The following is a 21,053-nucleotide window of genomic DNA, read 5'->3' on the forward strand; positions in this document are numbered from 1 at the left end:
TTTTATTTATTTATTGAAGATAGTTTTCAAGTATACTAAAATAGTAATTATATTCCATTAGTTTAATATGTTTATTGAAGATAGTTTTTAAGTTTGAGAGTGAATGGGAGCTAGATCCACTATTGGAGAAGCCATAACAAATAGCTATCTCTTCACTGACATGCTTTATTTTTATGTATATATAAGAAATATAAAATTATATTTAGAAATATAAGCAATTCATTATTTATATTATTAATAATATAATACAAAAATAAATAAATATCACTAACATGAAAAATTTAAATTTATTGCATAATCTATAATTTATTTATTTTTTAAAAAATAATAACACACCATAATTCATTATTACCCGATCACCCAATAAAAATATGATTAAAATAATGATTATTTTAGATAATATAGAAAAAAGTTCCAACTCAACATCATCTCTTGTTCAATAAGTATTTTCTATTTTAGGTGCCAAAAAAGGTATCCTCAAATAGCATATAGGGGTCACAATTCACAGCTGATTGACAATATAAAATTCAGGCTTTGAGAATGAGATTAAATTTAGATTTTTAAAATACTATGATTATATTATATTTATGATTATTTGAATTTTTTTAGAAATTTTTTAATTTCAAACTCAACTAATTTATCTATATGTATCCATTTCGTTTTTACAATTTATATAATAAATGAAATTCAAATTTATATTCTCAAAAAATATATATTTGAAGTGTGAATTCAAGTGAGAGTTTAAATGTGCAAAAGAGCATTGCACCCTTAAATTTTCAAAAGTCCAAAAAGATAACTCACACATAGTAAGATTAAATCCAAAATAAATATGAATACAACTCGCATTGTGGGAATCAAATTTGAGCAATTAGAACGATAAAAAGTGAAAAGAGAGAACCAATTAGTGCCCTAACCTCCAAAAAAATTGAAAATTTATTGCTTTAGTCTCCCAAGATTTATAAAATGTTAAATTAATTATGATAAAATTATCCTTTTGAGAACTATCAAGATACAAATCAATATATACAAAATCACATTTTAACTCTAATAAATATATAAAATAATTTTAAATTGATATTTTTAGTTGTAGGTTGGTTTAAGGGCCTTTAGAAGTCGGTTGTTGGATTGGATATAAAAAATGGGCAACAGCAAAAATTCTAGAGACCAAATAAAAATTAAAATAAACCCCAAATTCAATAAAAATCAAATAGGAATTCACAAGCCCAAAAAAAATAAAAAATAAAATCTTATAATATAGAAAACAAATAGGTGGTAGAAAACAATCAAGCATCAGGCCATCAGCCCTCAACGGTCAACAATAAATGCAAAAACAACAGTCAACAATAAATGCAAAAACAACAAAAACATTAAGAACTCCCAAATTTCTTTCAAAACCTATTCAAAACATCCTTCCAAAACCTTTCCCTCCTCCCTAACTATTTCTCATCCCTAACTTAAAGAACATATTTGCAATTCAAGACTTGTGTGTTATCTATCCACTAATCTATCAACTCTGCTTGGGTACACTCCATGTTACCAAGTTACAACAATATTTGCATTTTACAACAAAAAGAGTTGAACTATTCTTCCTTATAACTTATCAATTTTCTCCTAGGTGACTCAGTCGCTTTTTTTTCTTGTAACATCTTCATATTTTCGCTTGGTCTACTTGTAGTTTCATCTGGAAATGAGAAACTGCTCCCTTACAAGGTTGCTTTTGCACAAGTCAAGCAGAACCTTTCATGACACTGCCAAAGCTTTGAATCAACAACATTTATCAAAGTGGAAAGCCACATTGAAGGAGGAGTTGGCAGTTATTGTTCCCAATGACAGAGAAAATGCGTGCATATACAGGGTCCCCGTTAACATGCGTGAGGTGCAACCCGACGCCTATGCTCCTACTATCATCTCAATCGGTCCTTACCATCTTGGACAGGAAAGGTTAATAGCAATGGAAGAGCTGAAATGGAAATTCTTTCACCGCCTCTTTCGTCCAAAACAGCCTAATGGGGTGGAACTACACCCAGCGATGAAAGCCATGGAAGATTTGGAGCAGGATGCTCGTAGGTGCTACTGGGACAATGCTGAGCAACATAGTAAGGATAAATTTGTTAGGATGATGCTGGTTGATGGCTGCTTCATTGTGGAGCTCTTGAGAGAGTTGAAGCACAACAACTTTCACTGTGCTCCCTCTGTTCAAAGGTGGATGCTGCCTACTCTTCGTCGGGATTTGATCATGCTTGAAAACCAGCTTCCTCTTTTTTGTTCTGCAGAAACTGTTTGAGCTGACCAAAAGATCAGAAGAATCAAGCGCATGCTTGGAACAGCTTGCCCTTTGTTTTTTCAATCCTCTATTGCAGTCTCAAGGGGATGTGAGGGCCGTGAATGCACAAGGAAGTCAGAACACGTTGCACTTTCTTGACCTTTTCAGGCAAAGTATCCTCCCATTCCCTAAAAACTTATCACAAGGACTAAATACTAGCAAGACGAGCGATTCGAACAATGCAGCAGAAGAGGGGATTGACATGGTGCGGTCCATAACGGAGCTAATGGAAGCTGGTGTCGTGATTGAGAAAGCTGTTAATTGTTCTCCACTAGATGTAAGATCCCAGGAGAGGTGGCTAAAAGTCCCTCCTCTCTACATCGATGATCACAAGGGAACCCTGTTTCGAAACATGGTGGCCTATGAACAATGCCATCCCAAGTGCAAACCTTATGTGACATCGTTTTTGTTCTTTTTCGATGGTTTGATTAACTCAGCTGAAGATGTGGGACTTCTTCACCACAAGGGGATTCTTCACCATTGTTTAGGTAGCAACAAAGAAGTGGCAAAACTTGTGAATGGACTGTGCAAGGAAATAGCAAGGGATGGTAGGGAGTCTTATTTATGCAAAGTGGTACACGATATGAACACTTATTGCAATGGCTCCTATGCTTGGTTTAGAGCGGGGTTGGTACACCATTATTTCAGAAGTTGGGTGGTAGGCATCTCTACCCTTGGAGCTATTATAGTTGTTTATGTCTCACTAATTCAAACGGGATTTGCATTTGTAGAAGATCCGAAGAATCTTAACAGACCTTTTTATCATGACCTAATTCATTGCCTACTTCTACCTCTCAGTCATTTGTTTTCTTTCAAAATAAGAAATGAGTATGAGGATATAATTTGGATGTATTCGGTTTGATTTATGTTCTACTATTGTTGATATTGTATCATGTCAATAATTTTCCTATTTTTCTCTCTCTTAAGTTAATAGAATTGATTGTCATATTATAATAAATGGGTAAGTATGTTTATTTATTTTGTTCCATTAGTTTAGTATGTTTATTAAATATAGTTTTGATTTATTTTGTTCCATTAGTTTAATATGTTTATTAAATATAGTTTTGAAGTTTGAGAGTGAATGGGAGCTAGATCCTATTGGAGAAGCCATAACAAATAGCTATTTAATCCTTTGTCCATTTTGTTGATTCCATTTGTTTAGCTCACTCCCTTTCGGTCAAACGTATTATTACATTCTAGTTTTCTTTGTTCCTTTTTCTCTAAAATATAAAAAATAAATATTTTCTAATTTATCATCTTATTTAGATTAATTCTTCATTTCATCATTTTAATCTAATTTGTATACGATTTTTTCAATTTATATTTTATATCTTTATTAACTTAATTTGGAAACGAATACCAAGATTCTAATCGACACATCAATTTGGTACTCAATGCCTCGTCAAAACGTTCGAAGCAAATAGATTGCGCCTAGCGCTCATTGGTTAATTGAAGTAAAAATTATGCCCAACACTCATCGGAACGTCTGGAAAAAAATGCGTCCAATGCTCATTGACATGCAGTCAAAGTAACCTATACTCAATTTATACTATGGCATGTCAATTATATCCAACTCTACCGAATATTTAATAAGATAATCAATTTTCTAATGTCGTCATTTAGAACTAAAGTTTCACGAATGAATTCAATAGGTATATTATCAATCTTTTTGTAATTATTTTATTTGATAATGGCTATAATTTTTGGCCTTTGACTCTAAGCTTCGAATCTTATATTTGGTTTTTAATATTTAATATATATCAAGTTCAGTCGAAGAATAAGATTTTGAGTTTTTTTTTTATTGCGTCATTTAGATAACCTTTTTTTAGGTTATTTCGGAAACTATACTCTAATAAAAAATTTTAGTTCTGATCTTTAACTATTATGGAAATATTAAATTTAAATTTTGGTATATTTTTATATATTTTTAATATAACTTAGTTGAAATAATAAGTTGCCAAACTGACATCTATTGTTAAAATTATTTTAATTTAAAATAGAAAAAGTTATGTGCATGTAATTTAAGCCGTGTTAATATTGATCAGTTTAAAATGAAGGTTAATATTTAACAGAAATTACATGTGCAACTATTGTAATAAATATGTAAAAATTATTCGATTTTACATATGAATAATAAATCATGAATAATAAATCGACCCAAAAAAAGATTTATTGTTTGACATATTTTTATTGTCAGTATTTGAAAAAGGACTTGTCAAGAAGGAAAAGGCTAAATTTGATACTCTCTTAACAAATCTAACTTCAATGTGGTAGGCAAAAAAAAAAAGTTCGGTTACGACACTACAAAAGAAACAACAAAATGATTCAATTAATGATGGTTGTTTCTCTTGTGGTGTGAAAGGTGCACCATTTGATTTTGTTTGTTTTATGATTAATTTGACGTTATACCTAAACACACTTGGTGGATAGATTTCGAAGCAACAACTTACATAAGTGTGCCTATGCAAGGTTGTTAAAACTACCAAAAACTAAATGATGGTGAAAGATACATCTACATAGGTGACGGTAATTCGATAGAAGTTGAAGTAATGGGAACTTTCAAATTATTATTGACTTGATTTTGATTTTATTTGGATTTGAATGAGACTTTTGTTATATCATCTTTTAGGCAGAACTTAATTTCATTTTAACATTGGATACATTTGAAAATGGAAATTTTGGTCTCTTTCGTAATTTAAATTTAGTTGGTTCCATTTATCAAGTCATGATGATCTATATTTACTTCATCATTTAACGAATCCATGTATACTACCATAATAGGTGAGAGAAGCAAATTAACCATTGAAAGTTCAAGTTCGATGTGACACAAAAGATTAGACCATATCTTCAAAAGGAGAATTGAAAAACTTGTGTCCAACAGTTTTCTCGATCCCTTTAATTTTTCGAAACAAACAAATATTAAAAATTTAGTGCCAACAGAAAATTAGACATCATGGAACTAATACATATATTTGTGGTCCATTCCCTATGACTTTTTAGAATGGTCAACAATATTACCACTGAATCTATTCAAAATATACAAGGTTGAAGTTGAAAATCAACTTAACAAAAGAATTAAAAGCATTATATTACGACAGATAACTAGTATCTTGTTCACATGTACTCATATTCAAAATAATTGAAACTATTGTCTACCCACCCTGTATCTTATTCACATGTCCCCATAATTCTATTTGTTGCAAACAGTCGATGGCATCTCCAGGATTCCAATGACGAGCTTCGTGATGCAGAATCTGCCTGGCTGTGTGTTGAGCATGTCAAGAGCAATGCTATTGTTACATCAAAGGTTTGTAATATTTTGTTACTTGGATAAACCCAGACTCTGGTTTAACTGGTGCCTAAATGATTTTGTTGACACATTCTTATGATAGTTAATAATATTACCCCCCTCCTCGTAAAAGAAGTTGGGATCGAAAACATAGTTCTGTGAGATCTTCTGACCCTTGACCTCATTTGTCAGGACAACCGCTATGGCAGTCAAACCGTCTCGAGAAGTTTGCGAAAGTGGCATTGGAGTCACTGCTGAGCCGGCCTGGTGGTAGCATTAGAGATGGAGATGCCATCGACTGTTTATAACAAATAAATATGGAGTCTCATTACTTTTCACCAATGTGAGGCATCTCAGACATCGATACTTCCTTTTTTTGGTAAAAAATAAATGCATTAAACATTCAAGGCATCACATATTACAAATTCATGATAACAGAAATCAAAAAACAAAACTACTTTCTCAACTAAGTACAAACGTACATTTTTTATATGACATTACTTTCATAACTAAGAGGACAGACCAAGCGCAGTTTTGTACAGTACTGGACAATCATCGCTGCTCTTAGCTTACCAAAATAATGGATTGCAAAAATGGACAACTGCATATTAATTGGATTTGGTTCCTATTCTTCCATTCATCAAATCAAATAATTCTTTCAGCCAAAAGAATTTAATATAAAATCACTTTGAATTCATAATCTGAGCACCGTTAGTGCCTGCCATGTATATATATGAGTATTTTAAACAAATAGGTTAATGTAGTCTTGTGTGTTTGGACTGAGTAAAGCATACAGAGGAAAACATACAACAACAGAAAGGGAGCATTAGATTAAATTGAGAATAAAACCCTGCTCCTAGGAAGTGGATATATTTATTATTTATGTTTCATTTCTTTTCTGGTATGGCGTCTTTTAAATTTTAATTTTAACTGAATGAAGTTCCCTTTTCTCTAAATTTCTTGCAAATGGAGAAGGAACACTCTAACCCAATCCAAGTTTCAATAACATGGTTATGTGATGTGATACAAGGGCTAGTTTCTAAATTCTAATCTTCTGCCTAGACCTTCCTGGACTATCAACATAACCCAAATCCAAGTTTCAGAATTTGAGAATGCTCGAAGTGTTTTCTTTCATTGCACCATCCGAGATGCACAGAAGAGAAACCGGTATTACATTACAATTGTAGAGGGATATAACATCTAGGCTAGTTGGCATTCTCAAAGCAATTAGGCATCATAATAATGATAATAATAATAATAATTTTGGACTATTATTCTTAATAGAAAAACATGGTAACAGGATGGAGTAATTTTCCGTTCCAACTTTGATAAGAGAGTAAAATTTGGGCAATAATTAATTCCAAGTTAAAACTTAAGCTGGTAATGTAAAGATGAACAAGCAATTAAGCAAAGGTTAAGTATCAGCAAGAATACATGGTCTGGTATAAACCAAAAATACCTGTCAAATGTTCATTCCAAAACAACTTTGGCACCAAGAGCCTTCATCTTCTCAATTATTTGTTCACCTTCTTCCTTGGAGACACCCTTCTTCAAGACAGACGGCGTCTTCTCAACCAAGTCCTTAGCTTCCTTGAGACCCAAATCAGTAAAACTCCTAACCTCCTTTATTACTTTAATCTTCGAAGCAGCTTCATATGACTCCAACTTCAATTCAAAAACAGTCTTATCTGGCTTTTTCTCTTCCTTTGCCGCAGCTGCCGCCCCGCCACCAGCCGTCTTCATTGCCAGGCCGGCAGCAGCACCAGCCTTCATGACTCCCACAGTCGGCGGCTCAATCATTCCTCGCTTCTTCATTATAATAGAGCCTAACTCGGAAATTTCAGACAAAGTAAGGCCAGAAATTTCATCAACGAGTCTCCAGACACGCTCAGTTGGGGGACTGCGGTGTTCGGTGGGATCAAAATTAGAAGGATCATAGTCAGCTGGGAGTCTTCGTTGATCAATCTCAACTTCTTCGTCCTCTTCGTCTTGTTCTAGCTTTGCAGGCTGGTTAAAATTCCTGATTGAAGAGCCAAAAGCATTGAGAGTGACAATCTGAGATCTGCAGTAAAACCCATTAGATAAATGATGCCTTAATCTTAAAAGCAAGCTCATTTCTTTCAGCAACTAAAATGATGCAGGATCGGGAATAAAACCCTAGAGAGAGAGAGAGGGGTTTTGCGCCTCTTTCAGTTTCAGGTTAATCGACCGTAATAGTGGTGATGACCAACAGTAAATATAAAAATCTATGCAGAAGCAGCAGCTTGACTCACAGTGTTTGGAATTTGGGCTTTTATCTTTAGGCCCTCCAAAGAAAAAGGAGCGCCTGCTTGCCGGTTTTAATTTTAAAAGACCAAAGCGATGTCATGCGTTGCCAACCCAACAAGCTCGTTCAAAGAAAATAATAAGCCTAGCTGATTCGCAAGGATATTAGTATAGTATTAATTTTGTTTTAGGATGGAACCACCCCTTCAAGTTCAATCATCGATCCAGGCTCACCCTCAATACCAAACCTCTTGATTGAAATTGTTTTTAAGTTATTGCCATTGCAAACATTTCCGTTCAAATATTAGGATCTTTTTTTTTTTAAAGTTATTAATCATGAAACATAAATACAAATAGCCGTGCACCTAGCAAGTTAAACCACTGACATTTCGTTTGGTAAAACAGTTTATTTATTAGATAATGATTATAACAATTTGTAATAATATAAAGAATAATTAGTATAAATTTAAATTTAAATTAATAAAAATTAAGATATCTTTACAATAAGTAAATGTTTTTTCTTCTCTTTATTGAAAATAAACCATGCAAGTGCTTAAAAATGATTAAGTGATTACTAATTCACATGTTGAATACATAATACCCCAACCAAATCAAAATGTGAAATGAATAATGTGTTTTTGAGTTCTGAAAGAGGACTCTACATTTGATACAACGTTATAAACAGATTTACCAATTATAACAACTGCTTCAATTAATACACCAAACACTTCAAAAAAGCCGCAACAATAAATAGAATTATTGCAAAATCTTGAGATCATGCCATTGCCAATTTGTTTGTGATACGACCTTGCATAATCAAGAATGTGTGAATAATACAAGTCAAATTAAAATGTTATTTCACAAGGTGCATGAAATGTTCTTCCCCGGCATATGGACTCTAGGTTTTCTCCAGCATAAGAACAATGCGGTGAGACCTCCACACCTGGGTTCATACGTTCAAAACATGTCGAGGATTAATGACAAAATATATGACACACCACATGAACCAGTAGAGATCCAAAACCAACAATAGAGCCATAACAGAACATGCAAAGTCAACCGTGAAATTACCAGTGGAGTATAATGGCACTGAATGTGTTAAGAAGCCACCCGCAGCAACTACCCAACGTGTGTGTAGTCGTAGAACAAGCAGCCTCGCGCTGTCTGGAGTTTCATAATTTGAACCATTTGCATTTTTCACTGGTGCAAACTCTTCCTCTCGCAATACCTACATATTTGGAAACACAAAGAATTAGATGAGTAATTAATCCCCTGACGCAATTTCCGTAAACAGTGAAAAAAATATACCTCTCAACAACAACAAAGAAAATCAACTGGAGCAGGAGAAAGGTGATCACCTCAAACAAAGCAGTTGAAGGAGCATAGGGAAATGCATCAAATATGAACTGCTCTAGTTTCAAACCCATTGTATAACCATGAATAGATGGAATTTTTTTCTCCGCCAGATGGTAGCTGTAGTCAAGACAGATATACACATTCACATCCTTTTAAGGGTTAGATAGGAAGGCACTAACAAGCAATTACAAATCTGATCTATAGAGGTGCCAAGAAATATAATAATTGATCTCAGATTCTCAATTGTCCATTTTACATGTCATATACTCTTAAAAGACAGGAAAGATAGCTGAATTAAATTGTATTATAGTATTACTTCATGCATCAAAAAAACCTTTCCTTTAGGACCCTATGAGCTCAGCCTCTTTTCTTCTCAATGACGTCGTGGAAAACTATCTTTTCAGCAATTTTCTAGGAATAATAATAGTTTTCAGGTTGGAAGGGTAGTTTGAAGGAAACATAAGGCACTTCACTATCAGGTTTGTTTTCAATTCACTGAGAAAGAGAGAGAGAGTGAGAGGGAGGGAGGGAGGAAATACATCAATCATGCAGGACATGGAACTGCATCATTTCATGAGCTTTTTATTCTCTAAACAGCATTAATAGAAAAAGCAATGCTCAAGGCATAACATATCAAAATGTGAATGCTGAAGGTCAGGAATAAGACACTAACATGCTGTCTTTCTCAAGGCCATTTGCCACTTGGTTTAGAAAATCCAAAGTAAACATGTGTAAGCACACCTGAAAAACATAAAGTAATTAGCACAAGGAATATAGTCACACCTATTCCAATTATTTGAGATGTTATGGCAAAGTCTCTAACATAGTCTAGGCAAATTAGCACAAGGCATATAAGTCGCTAACACATTTCCTAAGGTAACAAACCAAATTGAAACCATCGAAGAACAAAAATTGTTCGTGAAATTTTGAATACCCCAGAGCAATTATCTATTTAGCAGTGATTGAAATTTTTCTAAAAATCTATCATCTAAAGAGAAGGAAATAAACAGTAAAATAAAGTCATTCAAGTTCGAGAGCAAGGAAGTCCACAAAAAATTACATGAATTCGCCAGCTGTAAACAGTTTCTATGACCTCCAAAACTTTTTGTTTCTTGAATGGTTTCAAAAATATTTTCCATTAAGGGCATGACCTTCATCTCTCACCTATAAACTGAACTGCCTACAATCTCACAAATAAAAGCCTAAGAAAAGCCAAAAGATATAGCATACTTGAATCTGAAAGCACTAGCTTTTGTTAAAAGCAAGCAATTTTTCTTATAAAAACCAAAAAGAAAGGGTGAGAATTACTGTACATTACTCCAACAAAAACGAAGACGCCCAGTTTGCTGGTTTACTGCAGAAGCCAGTGATTGATCTAATTCAGTGTATTCAACCACAGTAAGTGGTCCACCTTTACCTCGCCTTACAAAAACACCAACCTTTTCCTGGGGATAGGCCTGTAACCATATCACTAGAAGAAATTAAGACATCATAAAATCTTAAAGTGATTAAAGTTTACAATATTATCAAATTCCACAAGCTTACGCAACAAAAAGATAAAGCATTGGCATGCCTTTACGCAATCAGTGTTCTTCATTTGCATGACATGAGAAGAGTGAGATGCAGCATAACAGATCAGTGCAATATGTGCTACTCAAGAATAAAACATGGAAAGCACAAGCATTCCTTCATAATTAAAAGACAAAGTAAAGCTCAATAAATGTAACTTTCAAACATCAATATCATGCTAATAAATAATAATTTGCCTTCCTCCCCCCCCCCCAACCCCACCCCACAGTCTTTGTTTGCAAGACCCAAAGAAAGCTAAAGGTCAAAGGAGGTATTGGAACCCAAGGATTTAACTGGTACGTCAGTAGATAACTAGATATACAAAAGTCCTTCGAACTGTTGCAATCCAGCTTAAATCTATCAAATATGCATAACATAGGAAAAAATAGGAACTGAAGTTCCCAGATATGCATGAACATTGAGAAAATTAACTACCTTCCGGACAACTTTAGCAGCTGCAGCTACACCTTTATCAATGAAATATCCCAGGAATGTTGGATCAGCTACACGAACCTGCACTCGAGATCCTTATCACTGTCTCTTTAAATAAGAAATATCAAGGAAATTTTTAACGAAACAAAACAAAGACAAACACACCAATGCATTGTCAACACCGTAGCAATCAACATATTTAATCCCTCTCGTGGCCATATCCTCTAACAATCTTGAAGATTTCAAGGCTGAACAAAAAGTTAGGTATCCAATATTTATATAATAGAAGAAACCAGGACACTTTAGAAGATAGTTGAATAGCAAACACCACCTATTTGTACATTATTTTCAAAATACCTGTATATACTCCTCCATTCCCATCTGGAGACTTAGCAACCTGGCTTGAAAAAAGGCACTCACGTGACCACCACATTTGAAAAAGTTTGCCACTTAGAAAAAGATGCAGATTGTGAAATAAAAGAATATTATTGTCAGCCAAATAAAAAACCTTCACGTATTACTGCTTCAAAGAGAATAGTGTAGAAGCAATACTGTTGCTTTACGCAACAGAATCAGAACTTTTCCATCCTAAAACTTAGAGACAGGTACCTCTATCCTTTCAGCAATCAACATTACTTTACAAGAATTCTCAACCCTATAGTGCTGTTGCAATGTTATAATAGTATTTGTTAACATCCAATCCGAATCAGTTATACAGTAAGTAGAACTGTTCAAGGACTTGATCACCTTTTAATTAGAACTTGATTTTTTATTGACTTGCACATTCACAAAAGAAACCATACCTTGAATGGAGTCTCCATGACATATCTACCATCCTTTGAGATACAAGGTATGGTGCCTTGCTGGAAAAAAGTAACCTGCACCATGTCCAGCCTTCAAAGTCAGCAAAATTAACAAAGATAGACAATAGAAAATCAGAGAATCAGAGACCATCTTACTTGATCTGCTTCAAGACCAAAATATTTATGACTCTCAAAGAATTTTCCCGTTGCATCATCAGTAAATGGACTAGTCATTATATACCAGTGAATTGTCACTGAACCTGCAAATACCTAATCATCAGGATAACATACACACAGAGAATCATGCAGAGTAGTAGATAAGAAGTTTACCCTCATTCATAGCTTGTGCAGCTAGTCGTTGAACACACAAAATCCGCTCAGCTTGCAGTTGAAAAAGCGGCTTCCCAGAAGGAAGTCCAATATCTGTAATGAAAATGCAAAAAAGTAAAAACAATAAATTTGAAGTAATAACAAACAGACAATTTTAGGTCAGTAAATGAACTGAGCATGAATGAATAGACCCCTGTTTGTGTATGTTTTGTTTATATTTGAGCTTGTGTTAGTTAAGAATTTCTAAATTATGCTCATGCTTGTTTGCTTAAAATTATGTGTTTGAATGAATTCACTTAAATTAAATGGACTTGTTCGAGAATACTAAACAAACATATTCATGAATACTTAAGTGAACATGTTTCAAACAATTAAAAATCTGTTCAACCTGTATAATTAAATTTAAACAAACAAAAAAGAAATAAACATGTTTCTTATTTTGAATACAAAATAATGGAACAGGAATTTTAATAATTAAACTACAAATGAATACAATAAAACACAAATAACAAAAAATTAATATTGCTAGCTTATAATTGAATAATAAGCAATTTTTAAACGATTTACTAAACAATCTTTAAACAATTCATAAACGAGCTTCTTTGTGATTATAAATAAATGAACTGCATGTACTCTGTTCAAGTTTGGTTCGTTTATCAAATGCGCCTAAAAACCTTGTTCATAATGCTTTATGTAGCTTGATAAACAAAGAGAAATCAAAACATTCATCAAATGCTCTATTCATTTATAGAGCTGGACTTTACTAAACAAAAGGACTAAAGCTATATACAGACTTTACTGAAAAAAAAATAATATAAAGCTATTCAAATTTCAAATATTTAATCAAAACGTTTCTTGCACCATTTACTATCCAACAAGTTCATTCGTTTTAACTTTTTCTCTCCTCATTTGCTTTATACGTTTGAAACATGTTTCCTTCTAAATCTCTCTGATTAATGCAGACAGAGCCAGGGCATTATGGTATAATCATCACAGTCAGCACTTCTCCAGAGCCTTATCATCTATTTATGGCCAAGAATTAAACGATGATTTCAGAACTCGAGAGAATTTGGCAACCAAGAAGAGTGAGGACAGAAAAGCATTAACATGGGTTAACTCTAGTTTTCAGAAAGGACATTCATTCCCTGAACTGTTCAGCACACAAATCACTTGACATCATCATCCAAGAAACTCTAATGTAGCATAAGATTTTCAAAATAATGTCAGTAATGGATAAAATGTACTCACTGAAACATCCCTTGGGATCTGAACTTCCAAGCCGAGTCCCCTGCAATACATTTCAATCAATCATACCAAGATAAGACAAAAGATGGAAAATGAAAAAAGGTTAGTGAACATGGCCTATTGTTCATAAAGCAGATTTGGATCCTTTTCATTAATGGAAAAGTATAGAATCCTGTAAATCAATTTTTTTAACTAGAAATAATTATTGAAAAAAACAGATTGAAGCATCCACTTTTTAAGTTAAGACATGTCACTAATTATCATTACTAGACATCCAAAAAAGCAACATCATACCAACCTTTAGTAAATAGTGAGCATCCACTTAAAAGTTAATGGGATCTGCTTTTTGCATTAAAAGTGAAGACATTGGTGGCAAAATATCATGTCTAATGTGCAAACCACTCTAAGGCAACATCATTCCAAAATTATGGTCAGAGGTGGAAAAACTCCTTAGCCCAGAACCCGTAATAACATCACCATTTAATTACTAACACTGTAATAGATAGATAGGAAAGAATGATTACTTTTCCTCAAAATCCAATCATTCAAAATGAGACGGGAAAAAAATCATTCCACTTCTATCCCCTCATGTTCAATACAATTAAGTAAATAAATTTCCTTCCCCTCTTCTTTATTTTTTTCCCCCATTCCTCAATCCTCACCTTTTCCCTTCTCTCCATTCTTTACCTACCGAAGATATAGAATATAGCTCAACAGGAAGCAATACCTGTCCACCAGATAGGAGCAAAACAGCCAATTTGCCTTCTGCGATAGCTTTCAATCCCATCTTCCACCACCTTTCTCTGTGCTCCATCGTTCTCTCATCCACCGATGACACCCAACTCTCAGGCACTGGCTCTATTTGCCACCGGCAGTCCTAAAAGCCAACAAGAATACAAAATCATATTAAAGAAATAACCAAAATAGATGAGAAGTAAGGATTTATTTGTATATACGCACCCTGGGATCGAAGCGAGCAGCGAATAATCCGATCTATTCTGGAAAGATCCAAACTCTGAAGAATGAACACAGAAGTTAAAATAATAATTAAGAACAAAATTTGAGTTATAGCTCTATCAGTTAACAATCGAAGCTGCAGTCGAACTTGCTTGGAATTGAAGAATTTCAATAAACAGTTACAATTAGAATGGATTTTGAATAATTGGACGTTGCAGTTGAATGTCGAAGGAGGTTTTTTTTTTTTTAATGTTTAGAAAGCGAAACGAGATTGGATCGTGGTAGTTGATAAAAAAGAGTAGTGACCTGTATATCGTTAAGGAGGAGGTGGTGTTCTTCAGGGGAAAGCTCGTCCCAAAGAGCGAAAGCGTCTTCCTGGCCGTAATCTTTGAGCCTCTCCAGCAGTAGCTGAGGGGGCGCAGCGACAGCGTTGCTGTGTATCCCCATCGGCTCCCTCATTTTGTTACCAGAAGCTGCGTAGAAACTAAACAAACCAACCTGCAAATGTTGTTTATGTTTTGGTAGATCTCATCTCATCTCATCTCATCTCTTCTCTGTATTAGTTATTATTAATTAGCCTAGGTGGTTGGTTCCATGGCAAAGCAAAGACAAGAAACCTGTGGAGTGGCGTGTCGACATACAACTGGAATTCCCTCAATGCCCTCTCCTCCCATCCAAATTACTGCATTACTCATTCATCGTTGACGATAAATCCTATTATTATCCAATAAAAGGCAAAAGCAATAATGAAAGAAATTACCTTTATTCTGAATGTATCCGTCCATCATTTTCTAATCAAATCTGAAAACACTGATTTCAAATGCTATGTATGTATGTACGTATGCATGCATGTATGTATGTAATAGAAAGCGCAATGGCAATAGAATCCCGATGGGACAGACATTGGGGGTCCGAATTCCATATTCAATCAATCAATTACCAACCAAGAAGTATGTAAATTCAATTAAAACCGTCTGGAACATGAAATGCTGGAGGCTGCCCCACCACTGAGTCACCGACAAACTTCTTAAAACAGATACAGCACATAACGATGTTGGAGCTACAGTTTTATTTTTTAGTAAATTATATATTGGAACAAAACAAAAAAACACTTATTCCATGATAGGATATAAATATACACATCAATTAATTTATCAAATATAAAATTGAGTGATACTATTTTCGATGAATAAAATCGAAATAGTATGCTTCAAAAGACTAATAATGCCCAAAGATAATTTGTAGCAAAAAGAAAGCCGCCCAATGATACAAATTTTAGTTTCCTGGAAATGCCATGGGCCAGCTAATGATGTTTTTGAAGCTTAGATAGAGAAAGAAGGGCCGGGATAGGGTCCATGCGAACAAGCTCTGGAAGCAGCAGGTAAAAAATCTAAAGCCTGGCTTTTGTGTCTTTCATTCGATGTGGATAATTTATCCGGTCCATAAAATTAGCATGGATTTTGAACTGACTGCGGCCCGAAATTAACATGGACTTTGAATACTTCTTAACCCACTTCTGGTTGTTGAGAGCGTACTGTCCCAAGAAACAATATCCGGCCCCTTCTATTTCGTTATCACACCTGAGGAATTCATGTATATATATAATCAAAGTTTATTTTTACCTGTAAATTTTTTCTACCCTTAAATAGAAGAAAAAGATACCTTTAAATATGTTTGGAATTTAAATTCTCTTAATTGATACAATAATATCGATACCAATAAAACTTAAAAAATATATAAATTAGTATTCAATATATATAGTGTGGTTATACCTTGTCATTATTACTAAGGATTATACGATAAAAATATACCAAATATTAATTAAAATGATAAATCAATTGTATTTCTTCAAGTCCCAATCTAAAATGAAGCCTTCGTGTACCTTGCCTTTCTATTTTATGTCACAGCCAAAAGCTACAAAATAATTCTAAATATTATTTTTATATAAATATTATCTTCCATCTTAATTAGTTCCGATGATTCAAATCCATCAAATAATAGGGAAAGAAAGTAAGGCAGTCAGATATGCAAGTTGGCGTGAAATAAAGCAACCTGCAGCTGCATGGATTCTAATATATATACACATATTGGCTGATCGAACGGTCTGTGGCAAGCAACGCCGTATCTTTTGCTTTTGCTTTTGCTTTTGCTTTTTCTTTTCTTTTCTTTTGATAAAGCAAAAGACGAACCAAAAAAATACTAGACTGGGCCGGCTGAGGGCCTTGGATGCTGTTAACGTGCAACTTTGCCTTTATATTGGATTAGATTCAAAGCAGCTGCTACACTTCTCAGCTTCTCGATCGCATCTGTGTATCCTCCATCCACATATTAATTAATATACGTTACTTACTGCGATTGAAACCACCAAGGCAAGTATGCTTACTCTTGCAATATCTATCTGAATAAAAAAGGGTAGGAATCTCCTCCTCTAGCTCATACTACCAGTTTCAGATATGAAGAAGCTTCTCTTCCTCTTTTCTCTCATCTCATTATTCTTCCTCTCTTCTTCTAGTCCAGCTTTCTCACATAATTTGTCTCTCAGAAAGCAAGCATCAGTCCTGGTTTCTCTAAAACAACAAATTGAGAAATCCTCCACTTCCACTCCTCTAGCTCTAGGTGGTTGGAATGTCTCCAACTACTTGTCACTTTGCTCTTGGACGGGTGTCCAATGTGATGGCTCGAATAGGTCAATAATTTTTCTTGATATATCCAATTCCAACGTTTCTGGTTCTCTCTCTCCGGTTATCTCCCGACTTCAAAGCCTTGTTTATCTCTCGGTTTCTGGCAACAGCTTCTCGGGTGAGTTTCCGCAACAAATTCACAAGCTTACGAGGCTTCAGTTTCTCAACATATCCAAAAATATGTTTAGCGGAGAGATGAAGTGGAATTTCTCTCAGATGAAAGAGCTGGTGTCGTTAGATGCTTACGACAATAACTTCAATGGCTCACTCCCATTAGGTGTCACGGAGCTTCCTAAGCTGACGCACTTAAATCTTGGTGGGAATTACTTTAGCGGACAAATTCCTAAAGCCTATGCAAGTATGGAGCAGCTCCAGTATCTGTCTCTTGCTGGGAATGATTTGAGTGGTTTTATTCCTGCAGAGCTGGGGAATCTAACAAATCTCAAGTACCTTTTACTGGGTTACTACAATGAGTTTGATGGGGGAATACCACCTACGTTTGGCAAGTTGGTCAATCTGGTTCATTTAGACCTAGCTAACTGTAGCCTGGATGGTCCAGTTCCTTCCGAACTTGGAAACTTAAAGCAGCTGGATACTCTCTTCTTGCAAACAAATGAGATTAACGGTGGTATCCCTCCTGAAATAGGCAATTTGAGTCACTTGAAATCCCTTGACCTTTCCAACAATATGCTAACAGGGGATATTCCACTTGAGTTATCTGGTCTTCGTCACCTCCTCCTCCTCAACTTATTCGTCAACAGGCTTCATGGTGAGATCCCCCAGTTTCTTGCGGAGCTACCGGAGTTGCAAGTCCTGAACCTGTGGCACAATAATTTGACAGGATCCATCCCTTCAAAGCTGGGACAAAACGGTAGATTGGTTGAGCTTGATTTGTCATCTAATAATCTCACTGGCCTGGTCCCAGAATCTCTTTGCTTCGGTAGGAGGCTGCAGATCTTAATTCTGTTCAGTAATTCCTTGTTTGGTCCTCTACCCGAGGATCTTAGTAAATGCGATACATTGTCAAGAGTTCGAATGGGACACAATTATCTAACTGGGCCCATACCAAATGGATTGCTTTACTTGCCAGAGCTATCACTCCTGGAACTGCACAACAATTACCTCAGCGGAACAATTCCACAAGACACGGCTAAGATACCCAAAAAACTTGGCCAGCTGAATCTTTCCAACAACAATTTATCTGGGTCACTCCCAGCTTCAATTGGGAATTTCTCTAGCTTGCAGCTTCTGCTACTTGGTTCCAACAGATTCAGCGGAAATATTCCTCCCCAATTTGGCCGATTGAAAACGGTGCTTAAGTTGGATATAAGTAGAAATAACTTGTCAGGCACGATCCCATACGAGTTAGGTAATTGTTTCCTACTAACATACCTGGATTTGAGCCAGAACCAACTCAGTGGTCCAATCCCAGTTCAAATCGCTCAAACCCACATACTGAATTACCTCAATGTTTCCTGGAACCACTTAAACCAAAGCCTTCCCAGGGAAATTGGTTCTATAAAAAGCCTAACTAGTGCAGATTTTTCTCACAACAACTTGTCTGGATCAATACCGCAGTTTGGACAGTATTCATTTTTCAACTCAACCTCCTTCGCGGGTAACCCTCAGCTTTGTGGGTCATACTTGAAGAATTCTTGCGACTATTCTTCTTCTTCTTCTTCTTCAGTCTCTCCGTTAGAATTCCGTCACCAGAGTGGCACAAAGTCTCCTCAAGTCCCTGCAAAATACAAGTTTCTGTTTGCATTGGGACTTCTGGTTTGTTCTTTTATATTTGCTGCTTTGGCAATCATCAAGACCCGCAAGGGTCGAAGAAATTCACATTGCTGGAAGCTGACCGCATTCCAGAAGCTGGAATTTGGAAGCAAAGACATCTTGGAATGTATAAAAGAAAACAATGTGATAGGGAGAGGTGGAGCTGGCATTGTGTACAGAGGAATTATGCCAAATGGAGAGCAAGTAGCAGTGAAGAAGCTGTTAGGCATCAGCAAAGGGTCTTCGCATGATAATGGCCTCTCAGCGGAAATACAGACTTTGGGTAAGATTCGACACAGGAATATCGTGCGCTTGCTGGGATTCTGTTCCAATAAAGAGATCAATTTACTAATATACGAGTACATGCCGAATGGAAGCTTAGGTGAGGTTCTTCATGGAAAGGGTGGCGGCTACCTCAGGTGGGATACTAGGCTCAAAATAGCCATAGAAGCTGCCAAAGGCCTGTGCTACCTGCACCATGATTGTTCCCCTCTCATACTCCATCGAGATGTCAAGTCCAACAACATTTTACTCAACTCCGATTTTGAGGCTCATGTGGCAGATTTTGGCCTTGCCAAGTTCTTGCAAGACACTGGAACTTCAGAGTGCATGTCGGCGATCGCTGGTTCATATGGTTATATTGCTCCAGGTACATCTACCTTCCATATTGTAACTATTTATCAGCAGTTTTTTATCAGACATAAATTAACATTTACATTTGATCCTGGCTAGGATATAAAGTATGCCCCATGACCCGGTTGCATCATTATTTGAGAACCATATTGACCCCATCTTATAGCAGATAGATTTTTTTTTTTAATTGTTAATATTATCATTAGAAAAGTTACAGAGGCAGGCAGGCTCCACTCCACTAACACAGAAAACATAATAAAATGAGTGTGGGTGTGACAGACTTGTATTTTGAATGTCCTGGAAATCACTCACAAGCTTTTTTGACGGAAAACCTAGCAAGATTCCTTAGATGAATAACAAAATTAACGCAAAGCCTATAATCTTCTCAAAATCTTGATTGGGATCTAAGTTTTACTTTCCCTTCCCTATGTCCCATAAAATTGTAACTCCAACAACTTTTTTTTTCACTTTATTTTCTATACCGCTCACTTTGCTTGGGGGAAGAGAGCTAAGCTTTGCCTTTGTTTCTTTTTCTCCGCATCCAAGTCAAAAGTGTACAGAAAGAATGAATAAATAAAAATAAAGAGGAATCAACTGTGTGTAGATTATACTTGAATAAAATATATTATATATGTGGTGAACAAATAATAATTTTATATATGTAATTCCCGTGTTTAATTAAGTTTTTCATCATGATATGACAGAGTACGCATATACACTGAAAGTAGACGAGAAGAGTGATGTATATAGTTTCGGAGTGGTACTTTTGGAGCTAATAACAGGGAGGAGGCCAGTTGGAGATTTCGGAGAAGAAGGGCTAGACATTGTTCAGTGGAGCAAGAGAGAGACCAAGTTGAAGAAAGAAGGGGTGGTGAAGATATTGGACCACCGAGTAAGCAATACAATTCCTAAGGAGGAAGTCATGCAGGTTTTCTTTGTGGCAATGTTGTGCGTTGAGGAGCACAGCGTGGAGCGACCTACAATGAGAGAAGTTGTTCAAATGCTTGCTCAGGCCAAGCAACCTAACACATTTCACATGCAATGACTTTGTCACTTTTCAACTTCTCTACCCTCTATTAATATTATTATGTTCTTATCGTTTGCATGGTTGCAGCTGCGGGCTCACAATTCTCTTTTTTCCTTTTTTGATACCTTAGTCTCCAAATGAGTTTGTATTTGGAAGGCTTTGAAACGCATGCCAATTGAGGCATATATATATAAATATAGTCATTACGTACCTATTTCAAAGATGTTGAATCTTCTGCCAATTAATTAACTGTTTTAGGAGCAAGCCCCATTGGTAAAACAAAACTTACAAGATTAGAATCAAGATTTTTGCTTAGTCGTGGCAAATTGTTTGCATAAGGTCCAGCTTTCCCTTTATAAGTACTTTATTT

The 21,053-nt window shown here is 35.4% G+C and overlaps 3 protein-coding genes and 1 pseudogene across 3 annotated transcripts; 2 read left to right on the forward strand and 2 right to left on the reverse strand.

The window, feature by feature from the left end:
• Window positions 1-1,354: 1,354 nt before the first annotated feature.
• Window positions 1,355-3,249, forward strand: LOC107938516 (UPF0481 protein At3g47200-like; annotated as a pseudogene).
• A 2,138-nt stretch (window positions 3,250-5,387) lies between these two features.
• Window positions 5,388-7,873, reverse strand: LOC107938483 (50S ribosomal protein L7/L12). Its single transcript, XM_016871653.2, has 2 exons — window positions 7,072-7,873; window positions 5,388-5,910 (listed from the first exon to the last, which is right to left on the reverse strand). The coding sequence occupies exon 1, from the start codon at window positions 7,725-7,727 to the stop codon at window positions 7,083-7,085; it is 645 nt and encodes a 214-aa protein (XP_016727142.1). The 5' UTR covers window positions 7,728-7,873; the 3' UTR covers window positions 5,388-5,910; window positions 7,072-7,082.
• Window positions 7,874-8,605: 732 nt separating this feature from the next.
• Window positions 8,606-15,576, reverse strand: LOC107938529 (UDP-N-acetylglucosamine diphosphorylase 2-like). The gene is given in 16 exon segments (XM_016871711.2): window positions 8,606-8,820; window positions 8,949-9,105; window positions 9,236-9,350; window positions 9,907-9,974; window positions 10,547-10,690; window positions 11,238-11,315; window positions 11,400-11,482; window positions 11,592-11,631; window positions 12,038-12,112; window positions 12,194-12,297; window positions 12,368-12,460; window positions 13,616-13,655; window positions 14,340-14,475; window positions 14,477-14,489; window positions 14,573-14,627; window positions 14,876-15,576. Coding segments are annotated over 16 exon segments (1,452 nt in total). The 5' UTR covers window positions 15,029-15,576; the 3' UTR covers window positions 8,606-8,722.
• A 1,264-nt stretch (window positions 15,577-16,840) lies between these two features.
• LOC107938534 (leucine-rich repeat receptor-like serine/threonine-protein kinase BAM3) lies at window positions 16,841-20,895 on the forward strand. The gene is made up of 2 exons (XM_016871716.2): window positions 16,841-19,672; window positions 20,361-20,895. The coding sequence occupies exons 1-2, from the start codon at window positions 17,023-17,025 to the stop codon at window positions 20,699-20,701; spliced, it is 2,991 nt and encodes a 996-aa protein (XP_016727205.2). The 5' UTR covers window positions 16,841-17,022; the 3' UTR covers window positions 20,702-20,895.
• The last annotated feature ends 158 nt before the right edge of the window (window positions 20,896-21,053 follow it).

This window comes from Gossypium hirsutum, chromosome A03 (genome assembly GCF_007990345.1).
Source record: "Gossypium hirsutum isolate 1008001.06 chromosome A03, Gossypium_hirsutum_v2.1, whole genome shotgun sequence".
In the NCBI taxonomy this organism is placed as follows: Eukaryota; Viridiplantae; Streptophyta; class Magnoliopsida; order Malvales; family Malvaceae; genus Gossypium; species Gossypium hirsutum.

Bases quoted from the DNA above. Each gene is read 5' to 3' on its own strand.
- LOC107938483 (XM_016871653.2), bottom strand. From the start codon at position 7,727: ATGAGCTTGCTTTTAAGATTAAGGCATCATTTATCTAATGGGTTTTAC.
- LOC107938534 (XM_016871716.2), top strand. From the start codon at position 17,023: ATGAAGAAGCTTCTCTTCCTCTTTTCTCTCATCTCATTATTCTTCCTC. The intron at 19,673-20,360 runs GTACATCTACCT...ATGATATGACAG, and splicing joins ATATGGTTATATTGCTCCAG to AGTACGCATATACACTGAAA.